The sequence below is a fragment of the Symphodus melops genome, assembly GCF_947650265.1.
Source record: "Symphodus melops genome assembly, chromosome: 19".
Classification (NCBI taxonomy): domain Eukaryota; kingdom Metazoa; phylum Chordata; class Actinopteri; order Labriformes; family Labridae; genus Symphodus; species Symphodus melops.
In genome coordinates, this window is record NC_136709.1 from 14,143,384 (window position 1) to 14,155,711 (window position 12,328).

The following is a 12,328-nucleotide window of genomic DNA, read 5'->3' on the forward strand; positions in this document are numbered from 1 at the left end:
AAAATACAACTTAGTGTACTTAAGTGTAGTATTTTGAGACACCATTAAGATCAACTTAATTGACTTTTTTGGGGTTGACTTAATTTTAACACACAAAGTCATCATGTGCTTGAAATGTACTTTCGGAGATTTAAGTAAAATTTTGGTACATTATAGTGTGTTATTTTTTTCGCCTGGGTTTTGCCTCTGAGTTTTTAAGCTGTGTATGGCTAATTTCAAACCTCACATTAATTCTATTGACTTTTTATGTCTTATTACCAATAAATCAAAAATGTGTGCCCATATACGCCTAAATTATGACTTTGGCTTCATAACAGTTGACTTTATTGTCCAGTTGACAGGCAGACATGTTTGCAGACTTCTTTATCTGGTGATATTTGCCTACCAGACCCTACCTTGCACTATCTTTGCTATGGTTCTATTTCCCCAGCTCCAGTGTCATTTCCAGCCCAAATCTGAAACTGAAAAATTATAAGAGCTGCTTTCTCTGCATCTGTGTCAAGTTCACATTACCAGTTTATGACAACAATCCTATCGCTCCTATCTGTTAACAAAAGTCTGCTTCATTTCTGGTTTTTAATTTCCCACTTTTATCACTGCGTCTCTATTTTTCTTCTCTCTGGTTGCATATTGTAAATCATACCACAAACACGTTTTGTTTTATTGCTGCTTCAATGTAGCTTAAAGGTCAATTTACCAAAATTAAATTAAATAGAAAGTAGGCCAAGATCGAAATTGTTTCCTCCTTCGCAAAGAGGAGGACATTTTTCAGGAAAACCTGATCCTTTCAGTGTTTGTGTCTGTACCATGCGTGAGCGGACAGACGCTTCCCCCACCCTGTGCGTAAAAGGCGGGACAAAGAGCACGCATATGGAAGGCGTAACGCGTCCTCTGCTGCTCACCTGGAACAGCGCATAGTACAGTCAGTCAGACAGACAGGTAGAGTGCTCAGAGGAACAGAGCCGGAAGAACGAGCAGATCGACCTCTGCATATTGTAGCCTACTTTTCCATAGTTACTCCTGGCGCTTTCAAACCTGCCCAGTTTGCTGTACGCGATAATTGTTTGAAAGTGAAGCGGCAGCAGAGGAAACATGACGGAGCAAGGGAAGAAACTGATCCTGATCGCGGTGGATGTTCTCTGTGTTTTTGTTGGTGAGTGCTAACTCCTGTTATCTTCTTCTCTACTGCAGTGGTTTAAAAAAAATGTTAGTTTAAGGCCGTATGGCTGCTTTGTTGTGCGCAAATATGTGATTTAAAAAAAAGATTTATGACTCCAGATTGTTTTAAAACCAAGCAACTTTGAGGAAAAAAATTGTATGGTGATACTTAATACGCATGGTCCAAAGCTTTGCCTTTTAATCCACTTTCGCCTCTTCATGCAGAGATGATAATAAGTTACTGACACCTGTTGAAATGTTCGATGTCTGCATAAAACATTTTAATTACAGATTGTTCTGCTAGAGAAGCGTTTACCTCATCCAGGCGCAATGAAACATCACAAGACATACTCTCTATCTTGTTCAAACAGGCCAAAAAGTCTTTCCCAATAGTTAGTAAGAAGGGTGAAATCATTTGGGTTGATGCAAGACACATCTTACCACCTTACTCCTATCTTATCTCACTGTCTGGATTTCACACAGGTGATCTGGGGCAAAAAGTATGAATCCATCAATGCTTCCAGGAGTCTGTAGGTCATATTGTGTGTGAGTGAGTGTGTGTGTGTCCTTTGTGTCTTAAATGAGTAATTTCCATGCTCTGCGACCACAGCATGCTTTCTACTCTTTTCCTTTTTGCACCCCCTGGCCTTTTCTTTTTTTAAACGTAGGGTTAGGGGGGAAGTATGAGCGAAGACCATTGTTAATGAATCTCTCTGTGTCAGTTAGAATCCTGTTTTGGAAACTACAGACCCATGTGTGTGTGTCTGCATGTGTTTGTATGTGTGTGTTGTAAGTGGGCTCTCTTGTGTGCACTGTAAAGGGAACAAATTGTCTTGCCCAGACTTGCTTTGGACTCCAGAGAAGACACAAAGCCATTAAGAGAATTGACATCTTCCAGCTGTTTGTGTCACATTCTCTCACCACAAGGCCAACAGGCTGTAGTTGAGATGATAAACGAAGCGAGGGTGTCCAGGATGCTCATCTGTCACTGCATTTGTTAACTTTAGAAGTTTTTTAGGGATTGAAAACAGCTTGGTTAAAGTAGAACTGCGTGCGTGTGTGTGTCTGTCTTTGTGCGTGTGTGTGTGTGTGTGTGTGTGTGTATCCACTCATGTATCCATCTGGTGAGTGACAAGCAGGTATGATAATGACCGTTCTGCGCTTCAACCCCCACTATCCTCCAAATGTATGTTCATGTGTGCGCATTCCTTATGAGGAGTCCACTGTCCAAGTAAGTCCAGTTAAGGGGAAAAAGCTTCAGGGATGAACTTGGTAGAGGGAAATCTTGATGAAAATCTTGCTATGAAAGAATGGAAAGGATTTGTAGAACCGTTTTCATACATGTTTTCTCCATGTATATCAAACGCTGACTGTACCTTAGTTCAAGTTTCCTGTCTGTCTTTTCAGTAAAATAACTTTATTAAGGCTTTCTGCACTTATCTGCTTAAAATCATCGGATTTAGTAAATAAAAACAAGACATTTCTTCCTCGTTGAACAGCATAGTTCCTTGCAATGTCTTGAGGCTTCTCCAGAAGGTGAGAGTAACTCAGAGAACGCCTCATATCAAGTCTGTCTAACATAAAAAAACATAGTTATGACATCAAGGATGAGATGATTAAAGGCTTATTAGATCATATCTTCAGCTGACTAAGAAGAAGTGAATGTATTTATCATCTGGTGTGAACGTTCACAGGACATGTGTAATCTGTGGGTTAGTCATCAGCGTTTAAAAAGTGAAAACAGTGGGTCAAAGATTAGTGCTCTGAATTAGAAAAAAAAAAAAAACCCAACAAAAAATATTACGAAACGACTGAAACCAGAGCGTAAGGTGGCTGTTTAGGAATGCGGACTGAATGTTGGCATAACGAAAATATCCAAATATGAGTAAGATAGAGAGAGACATTTGAAAACTCAAACCGTCACAATCCTCAATGTGAGGACTTTTAAGTTTATTGGTGATATTGAGCTCATCCTGTAGTTTACTTGAGGAATGATTAAAATGATTAACTAATATTAGGCTAATCAATTTTGTTTAAAAAGTCTAAGAAGGTTATATTACGCTATGTTTGTATTTCCCCAGCTCCAGTGTCATTTCCAGCCCAAATCTGAAACTGAAAAATTATAAGAGCTGCTTTCTCTGCATCTGTGTCAAGTTCACATTACCAGTTTATGACAACAGTCCTATCGCTCCTATCTGTTAACAAAAGTCTGCTCCATTTCTGGTTTTTAATTTCCCACTTTTATCACTGCGTCTCTATTTTTCTTCTCTCTGGTTGCATATTGTTTGTTTTTATCTCGATAACTGTAATCTGTGTGTGGAGGGTAAACTACGATCAAGTTTGATCTCCCTCATTTGAAAATGCTGTGTGTGTGTGTGTGTGTGTGGGCAGGCAGACAGACGCGCTCGCGCTTGTGTGTATGTGTGAATTGGCCGGAATGTGCTGACTGCCCAAATTGTAACTGATCTGTGATTCTGCTCAGTGTTTTATTTCTCTTTTCCCCTCTGCAGTCAAACCTCCATCCTGCCATCCTTTGCTACATGTGCACATATCAGATACAACACAACTTGCCACTGTACACACGTGCACACACAAACGCACACACAGGCACAAGCTGCACATCCTTATCTTGCTTTGACAGTCAGATGCCACCCAGAACAGCGCCCCTGTTGTTACACTGTCCTGACATTTAGATTGAGGTTATATTGAGCATCTCAGTGGATTTATCAAGATATTAAAAATGTACTTAAATGAGAACACTGTGCTTTCTTGATCTTTTTTTCCCCGTTGTTCTTCTTTACTTGGTTCAAACTCTCTGCAGCATGTGTTCATATCAGACTCTTTCAAAGGCAACATCAACCTGCTTGAGTGGTTGAAATCAAGTTTTGTGACACTTATCTTGTCATTTAAGATTAACCCACATGAGTCATAGATTTTGTCTGTCAAATGCAGATAATTTGTCTTCCATAAGTTAAGGCCATCACAGGAAAATAATTCATCATCACCATCATTCAACCAGAAGCTTGCAGCAGCTCAACTGATGTTTTACATGAAACTACTTTATTCAGGTCTCGTACACTTCTTAAGCACCTGTTCTGTCTGTTTTGGGGCCCCTGTTAATTACTCCACTCTGATTAAAAGTCTCTCCTAACTAAAAATGAAGCTCCTTTTTAGGCATGTGTGCCATGCTTTTAGTCCATCATGTATATGGGTAAATGTCACTGTCAGCAATTTTTAAGTTAAAGACCCTGAAGCTGTAGTTAAGCTACATTTTATTTTATTAAATACTGAGCAAAGAATCAAAGTACAAGAACTACATATTCATATTTTTACAGGGTTATAAGCTAGACTATTTCTCAACCAAAGCAGAGTTTGCAGCCAATAAGAAACGCACAATGAAACCCCACAGAATGTAGATATTAGATGTTGCTTAGTGAGCTTTAATGACGCTGATAAGAAGATTTTGCTCCCTTTTGACAAAGCCAGGCTTATTGTTTCCCTTAAGCTCTCAGAGCTAAACTTAGCAAACCTTTCCTGAGTTTCATTTATGTGACAGGGATTCAAATTCTACAGGAAAGAAAGCAAATATAAGCACATTTAGGCTGAACAATATAGGTACAGTAAGACCCTCTCTTCCTCTGTGTTTACCTTAAAGAGCTAAACAATTTTATTGAATAAACGCTCCAATTTCTCTGAGCCTTGACAATGTTTAAACGCTGTCTGTCTCTATGTTGAAGCTGTTTGTATATAATAAGACACAGAAGAGCTGACGTCTTCCGAGTGCCTATTAGTATGATAGAGCTCAGCTGTTAGTATGTTGAACTAAAGAGGTCACTGGGATAGTATAGTTCACGATTAACGTTTCATTACTTTTTATGACTGTGGAATACATGTTTTTGTATATTTTATGGGACAGTGTATAGAGTAAGGAACCAGGGAGAGAGAGCTGGGAATGACATGCTGGAAAAGAGCTACATACTGGGCTTGAACCCAAGCTGTGTACATGCGACCTAGGCCATATGTACCTACCTCTGTAAGTAGAAACTGACATGTCCAGGGTTAGTGAGGACTCAATATTAATTTGATATTTAGGTGAAGACCAGCAATGAGGAAATACGTTTGTCTGTGTCATTCTAAACAAAGCTGACGTTTCTCAGGTCAACACAAGCTGTAGGAGTTAACTGAGGTGTTTTAGAAAAGAGTTTTGAAATAAAGATTGTGTGGTGCGGAGGAGACAGACAACAGCTGTTGTTGTTGGTCTCTGCAGAATATTGTGCCATTTTAACATTTTGCTGACATGTTTCAGATCCTCCAACAAATATTTAATTGACACACACACACACACACACACACACACATAGTCTCATTCTGCCAAATAAGTGTCAAAGTCAAGTGGGAAGTATTGACTTCTGCTCCCTGACATTCCTGTGTGAAAGTGAAAGAAAGAAGCTGAAGAGAAACAGTGTGTGGTGTGTCTGTCTGTGTTTTAGTGGTCTTGCTTCTTGTAAACACCGAATTGTAGGAAGTGTTCCTGTGTGCAGACTCTGTTTTCAGTTTATGTATCGTTACCATTGGTTTCAGAACGTGCCTACTAATCATAGTTTCATGTGAAAGCAGAATGAGATGCGCCTCAGACACAGAATTCATTTTTTTTAATGGTAGCCTGCTTGAACGTCATGTGCCATATTTATTATTCAAGTCAATTCTAGTTTTTGAGAAACAAAAAAATCAACTCAGATTTGAAGTAATTCATTTGATTTTAAGATAGCCAATGGTAGTCTTTCCAAAGAGCTTTAACATTGTTTAAAATATTGTAAGTACTTCTGGAACATGCTAATTTTAACACAACCTCAAAAAGGAGGCTGTCTTTTCATCACATTTAGCTATCTAGCAAATAGTATGCATTAGCCAGCTAGCAAATATTAGCTTTAGAATATGAAACCTCTTTGATCGAAAGCCCGAGTTTTACCCGAAATGATGGTCACATTCCTCTTCCGTCCAAACAGCTTCACCAGATAAAGCCTACTGTGCTTTTTTGGCTGCTTGTTATTTTTTGACATTAGTTTGGGTCACAAGATGTCTGGATCCTAAGAATGGCAAAGTGCATGTAGAAAACAGTGCCTTTGATACCTGGTAAAACTTTCCAGAATGTATTGCATATTAGTCAGTCTATATAGGCGGTTATGGGGAATTTCTTATAGTTTAATTGTGTTACGTAACCTTGGATATCGAGAATGATAATGCCACATGGTAGTTTTTATGGGAACAACTGGTAATAGTTTAGGTCTGAAGGGGTTAAGTAGTGACGGTCACCAATTTAATGCAACACATTTTTTTGCTACTCTAAAGAAGCTCTATTTTTTTTATTTTTTCAACATCCGGACCACTCGGGCTTCCCCAGGAAAAATCCCCAGACTCACAGGAAAGGATCTCTCTTCAACAACAGTTTTCCTGAATTCAGAAGAAAATCACGATGAACAATGAGCATGAATATACAGTAGACATCAAGGTTTTACAAAAAAAACAGTTGAGCCTGGGTTGAAATCCCACAGCTATAAGGGTGGAGCACCCTAGATAGAGCCAAAATAACCAAACGTTATCATCTTTAGAAAATAAATATTGGTCTTCTGAGCACCTTAGTGTGATGAAGAAACACCAGCTACAAATACCTGTTAACCTACAAACGGCACAGCTGCAAAGTGAAACCGCAATTCTCACAGTCCCCTGTTAAGATTTGACATACAGAACTCAAACAAATGTTAACATAAAACATGGTTACCTGTTTCTTTTTCCTAACTGACTCTTGGTTATTCAGGGCCTTGACCACTCATCTTCAGGGGCTGAATAACAGGAACACTTCCCACTTCCAGCTGGGTCACAGGTCAAGGGGAAGTTGTCTGATCCCAAATTCCATCATGTTTATTTTCTCAAAGAGGATTCAGGGGTTTGCGCTTGCCAGAAGAGATTGTGAAAGCGTAAAACAATACTTTCACTTCTTCACTTTTTTTTTTTTTTTAATCTCTCCTGTGGACATTAATGAAACAAAATCTCAGCAAAAACCTTTGTGTGCATCTCTTTTGAATAAACAATGTAGAAACTAGTTTTAGCTTCTCAAAGCAGTAAAGGTTTTTTGTAAAGAAAGTGATAAAAGGGAAATGACTCAACAGCAACATGTAAAATGTGGGAGTAGGATGGTACATCTTGCTACTCAAAAGAAGCACGAACAGAAAACTTAAGTTTCTTTTTTTAAATTAATTTTTTTACCTCAAATAAAAGTGAAAGTTTCATCTTCAGCCTATATCTGTTATTGAAATTAAATTTAAGTGAAAGTATGGAGGATGATCAAGATGGAGGTTTTATCTTCACGTATTTGCAAGAAAAAAATTAAGGATCTGAAGAGGAATGTAGCCTACGAATAATAAATGTGGACAAAAAAAATCTGCACAAGCTAAAAATATTTTTTTTAAATTGTAAAACTTTATAATACATATTTTCATAGCTAGGCTACTGCAAGAATTTTGTACAGACATCCTACATTTTATTTCTGAGAAATAAGCATTTTAAAGTTCCAGCATTTTAACTTTTAAATATCTTAAATGAAAAATTCTAACCTTTAAAGCAACCTGTAGCTAGGTAACTAACTTGAAGTTAGCTAGTGCTGGAAGGTTTGTAGCCAAACTTAGCTTGAGTATTGTATTAAAAACTCATGGGAACCAGCTTCAGTTCTCTTTAACCTACCTGCCTTGTTTGTTTCCTGTCTACAAATCCAGAGAGTTTAAACATTCAATTGACGTTTCAAACGAAGCTATGCTACATTTACTGTTTTAAGATTAGTGTCTGTGCTCGTTTTCTGTCAACATCACTGTGACAACATGACTTAGTAATTTTGTCTGTTGTTCATTAAAAACAACATAAAACACACAAGACATTACATGTAAATTGGTGGGTTATAGAGGTTTTGTTTGCAGATAGGGAAAACAGGCAAACTGCTTCCTCTGCTACCAGTCTTTTTAATTTATGCTAAGCTAAGAGCTCTGAGTCCTTTAGCTTTTCGGCTATATAGTATAGGGGAAATGACCCAGCAAACAAAGTTAGACAATCAACTTTGTCTTGTTTTAATAATGAAAGTCTTCCCATACATATATTATAATAAGACTTCAAGGACTTTCTAACAAGTTAATTCAGTAGTTTTCTTCTTAATAGTCCTGTAATTGGAAAATATTTCAACAAAGTGTATGAACAAGTGATAAATAGATAATAATGCTTTATGTAGTCGTAATGCACACGAATGTTTATGAAAAAAAAAATAAAAACACAAAAAGTAATCTTCTACATGTTTCTTTCTTCTCAAGGATGAATACTATAATTTCTGTTGTTTATTTTCTTTAGCACATTGCCCCACCAGAGCTTGCCTTAAAAAACATACCAGGCCTTCTGTAATAATAGAGCAGATAAAAACAGTCAGTGCCTCTCTGATTATTGAAGCTCTCTGAGGGCTTGGCTCCCAGAGGCTGTTGAAGCATGTTTGATACAAAGTGGAATTGACTTCCTGACCAAATCTGTTGTTAAATAAGCTTACGAGTGGGTACATTGTGTATGCGTGCACGTATGTGTGCGTGTTTTGAAGGCCATTGCCCAACTTTGTCCATTCTCACACCCACCATGGCAGTACATAGCCAACAGTCTCTTATCTAAATGTTATCCTTGCACCCTGCAGAATAAACAATGGTTGGAGCTGACTTCAAAGAGGAGCTGAGGGTACGCTTGACCTGCTGGAATAATGAACTCTGAGATGAGAAGAGCAGAGAGAGGGCGCCCCTTCATCTCAATACATTTTCTTTAATGATGAAACAGCTTTTCATCAAAGATCATTAGAAGCACTTGTGATAATTGTCAGCATTACACTTTGCAGCATGCTTGTGAGATCCTTTGGCAGTGTGTAGTGGCATAAACCGATGGGCGTATCAGACTGATTCTTAAAGAGACAGACCATCTACGAAACAGAGAAAAATAGATCCAGCATAAGTAGAAACATTGCATTAAAATACATAAACTGGGTGGCCAGAAACCCAACTCTAAATGAGTGATACTGTTATTCCTTTGCCAATATATGTTAGCCAAATTAACCTACATTTCTCCTCCTGGCATCAGTTGAAGCCTTAACACTCATCTCTTTACAGGAATCATTCTAACTTTGGTAAAACACTGTAAGTGTTGTGCTACCATTTGTTTCTGTATAAAATCACAACGAATGGGTCAAACCATCATTTTACATTTTTTTCCTCTTACAACATTTCCGCAACCTTCATAAATACCTTTTTATAAAAACATGTATATATGGCCTTATGCTTGAATCAAGAGTTTAACAGTTAAAGTTATTTCTTTGCATAAAATGAAAATCCTCAATTCTCCTTCCCTCCGTTCTTGTATGTATTCATTGTTAAAGTAACACACCTGACATGACCATTTTGAATCATGTTTCCTGTCTGTGTGTCTTCATGCGCTTTCATTCCCTCCTGCTTGTCAAAGTGCAGCGACACACTCTCGAGGAAGGAAGCAATTTGTTAGGAGAGAGCCTCTTTTATGGCAATGCCCTCTTTATTTACAGCTCCAGCTTCAACAAACAAAACTCCATCCATTCCTTGCTCTTGTAAACTTGTGCAGCTTGCTGAAGCATTCTTAAAAAACAGGAAGACATTTTAAAAGTTGCAGTTTAGAGAGTTCATGACTATTGTCCCAGTTTAGATTTAAGAGACAGCTTTATGTGCTGCTGTTCTGAACTCTGACTCTTTTGCATTTTTACTAAAACTATGACACCAAACTTTCTCACATGCAGAAACTATTTGTCATGACAGATTTATAAATACTGGAGTGTGTGGAACTGTATCTGAGATAAATCCTCAGCTCCCAGGCCCTTCACAGTGTCAACAGCGCCCTGATGTTAAAGATCATGGCTGTCCATTCCTGTCCTGGCCTGCTTGTTTCCATCATGACAGAAAGCCAATCAACAGAGACTGACCTGTAAGGGTGAAATTGTTGCCATTGAGCTCCGTCGATGACATGTTAATTTAGTGTCAAACCTTCTGTCCAAAGTCCAAAGTTTGGTCAATCAGTGTGTTTTTAGCTGTTTCCTGAGCTGCTCCTCATTGTGTTTTTGTTCACTTGTCATCGCTCAGCTGAAGGCTTATAGCTGCTCTCAGGATCGACCTCTTGCACTTAAACAAACAGCAGTGTGTCTACCAAAGACACACTGCTGTTTCAGTAGAACTGTTCCAATGCACCAATTACAGAAGCTCTGTATAAACCAATGGGTTTTTTTTTTTCTTTTTAAAGTTCTTTTTAGTGTTGTTTTTGGTGTAAGTCCTTTTTTTGTGATTTTTCTTTTAGTTCATTTTTAAAGTTCAAAGTAGCAGACTCTAAATGCAAACAAGTCTTTACCCCTTATTCAACCCCTTCACCTTCTAAAGATTTATAAGTTTATAAGATTTATATATTTGTTGAGCTTTTAGCCTTCAGTGGATAGAGCAGCAAATTGGCTTTGAGGGCTATAGCCTCCATACATGAGTCGCAACATAACCACTTGGCCATCTTTGCTCTAACCCTTCCCCATCGGATAACCTCTCGTGATGCAGGGAGTTTCCCAATAGTGCATTTCAATGGAAACAAGGATAAAAATTATGAAGAAATTATGATGATGATAAATGATGATTTGCACTCATCACTTACCCTCTGAGATTAAATAAATTTTTAAAAAGTATTCAATTATTGTCTTTTCATGTGGTGTTGTATATATATGTGTATATACAGCATAAGCTCATATTTGTGTGTTATCAAGTTAAACATGACAAATTAAAGTGACTGCACTGCTTTCTTTAGCAAATGTCAGTAGTTTGTATTTTGCAGTCATTTAAACAAGCATAATGTTTCCTCCTCCAGCTGCTTTACCCTCTGCCATCCTGACTCTGATGTTCTCTCCATACCAAAGAGGAATCTACTGCGATGATGAGAGCATCAACTACCCATACAGAAGGGACACCATCTCCCACGGAGGCATGGCTGCCGTCACCATCATCTGCTCCATTGTCATTGTGAGTCAAAACATAAGCATCTTGTTGGATGCTTATATATAAATCTATAAATTCAGCCTTCATGACTTCTCCTCTGTCTGTTCCACAGATTACTACAGGAGAGGCCTACCTTGTGCACACAAAGCGTCTGCACTCCAACTCCCAGTTCAACCAGTACTTGTCCGCTCTTTACAAGGTGGTGGGCACCTTCCTGTTTGGAGGAGCCGTCAGCCAATCACTGACCGACCTGGCCAAGTTCACTATCGGTCGCCCCCGTCCAAACTTCATATCCGTGTGCAGCCCGGTCATCTGTAACGGATACATGCTGCACATCAACTGTACTGGCAACCCTCGCAATGTGACTGAATCAAGGTGAGAGTGCTGAACACTCTTCTCCTCTCTGTCTTGACTTTATAAATCACTTCATAGTTTATATTTAGGTCATATTTTACACTCGCACAACTGTTTTTTTTTTTTTTGTAACTTTTAGCAGTGCTTTTGGTTGAGTACAAAATGTTTTATTTTCACTAAAAGATTTTTAAATCAAAATACTGTAAATGTTGAAATGATATATATCAATCAAAAATCTCTGGAGTATAAGTCACAATGATGATGATGATGACTAATAAACTAAACACACAGAGAATCTAATCCGGCTCTGGTGTAAACATTTAAGAAGTTTTCATAGAGTTATCCACATTTTTTAGCACAAATTTATGCTTTTATGCATGATTTACATTTTTAAATGTAGCACTTTGAATCACAGTTATTACCCCAAAACATCAAGCTTGAAGTGAAATGTGTCAAAAAATAGAAAGTTTTCACATTCAAAAAATGAGCCTCAGTGTGGCTCAGTTTTTGGAGCCCAGGACATGAATTATCTGAACCGTAAGCTTAAAGCACTGTCAATACCTCTTAATGGAATTACATCTGTTCTCTTATTGATATAAATGTTATTTTCAGTCATATTAAAAGGTATCAAGGAATCTCACTGAAAGTGATCAAGAAACTGATGAATTGATCTGAGTTGTCCTTTTATAGCCTATCATCATTTTTTATTAAAAATGACTTCATTTCTTACACGTGTCCTGCTGGTCCTGCTG

The 12,328-nt window shown here is 38.0% G+C and overlaps 1 protein-coding gene across 1 annotated transcript in view; it reads left to right on the forward strand.

Moving 5' to 3' along the window:
- The first annotated feature begins 861 nt into the window (after positions 1-861).
- Positions 862-12,328, forward strand: part of LOC306840178 (phospholipid phosphatase 2-like) — a 15,167-nt gene continuing 3,700 nt past the window's right edge. Inside the window, exons 1-3 of the mRNA XM_079369274.1 lie at positions 862-1,153; positions 11,095-11,246; positions 11,335-11,597. Of these exons, the coding sequence (XP_079225400.1) occupies positions 1,093-1,153; positions 11,095-11,246; positions 11,335-11,597 (476 nt within the window). The 5' untranslated portion in view covers positions 862-1,092. The remainder of the gene's footprint in view (positions 1,154-11,094; positions 11,247-11,334; positions 11,598-12,328) is intronic.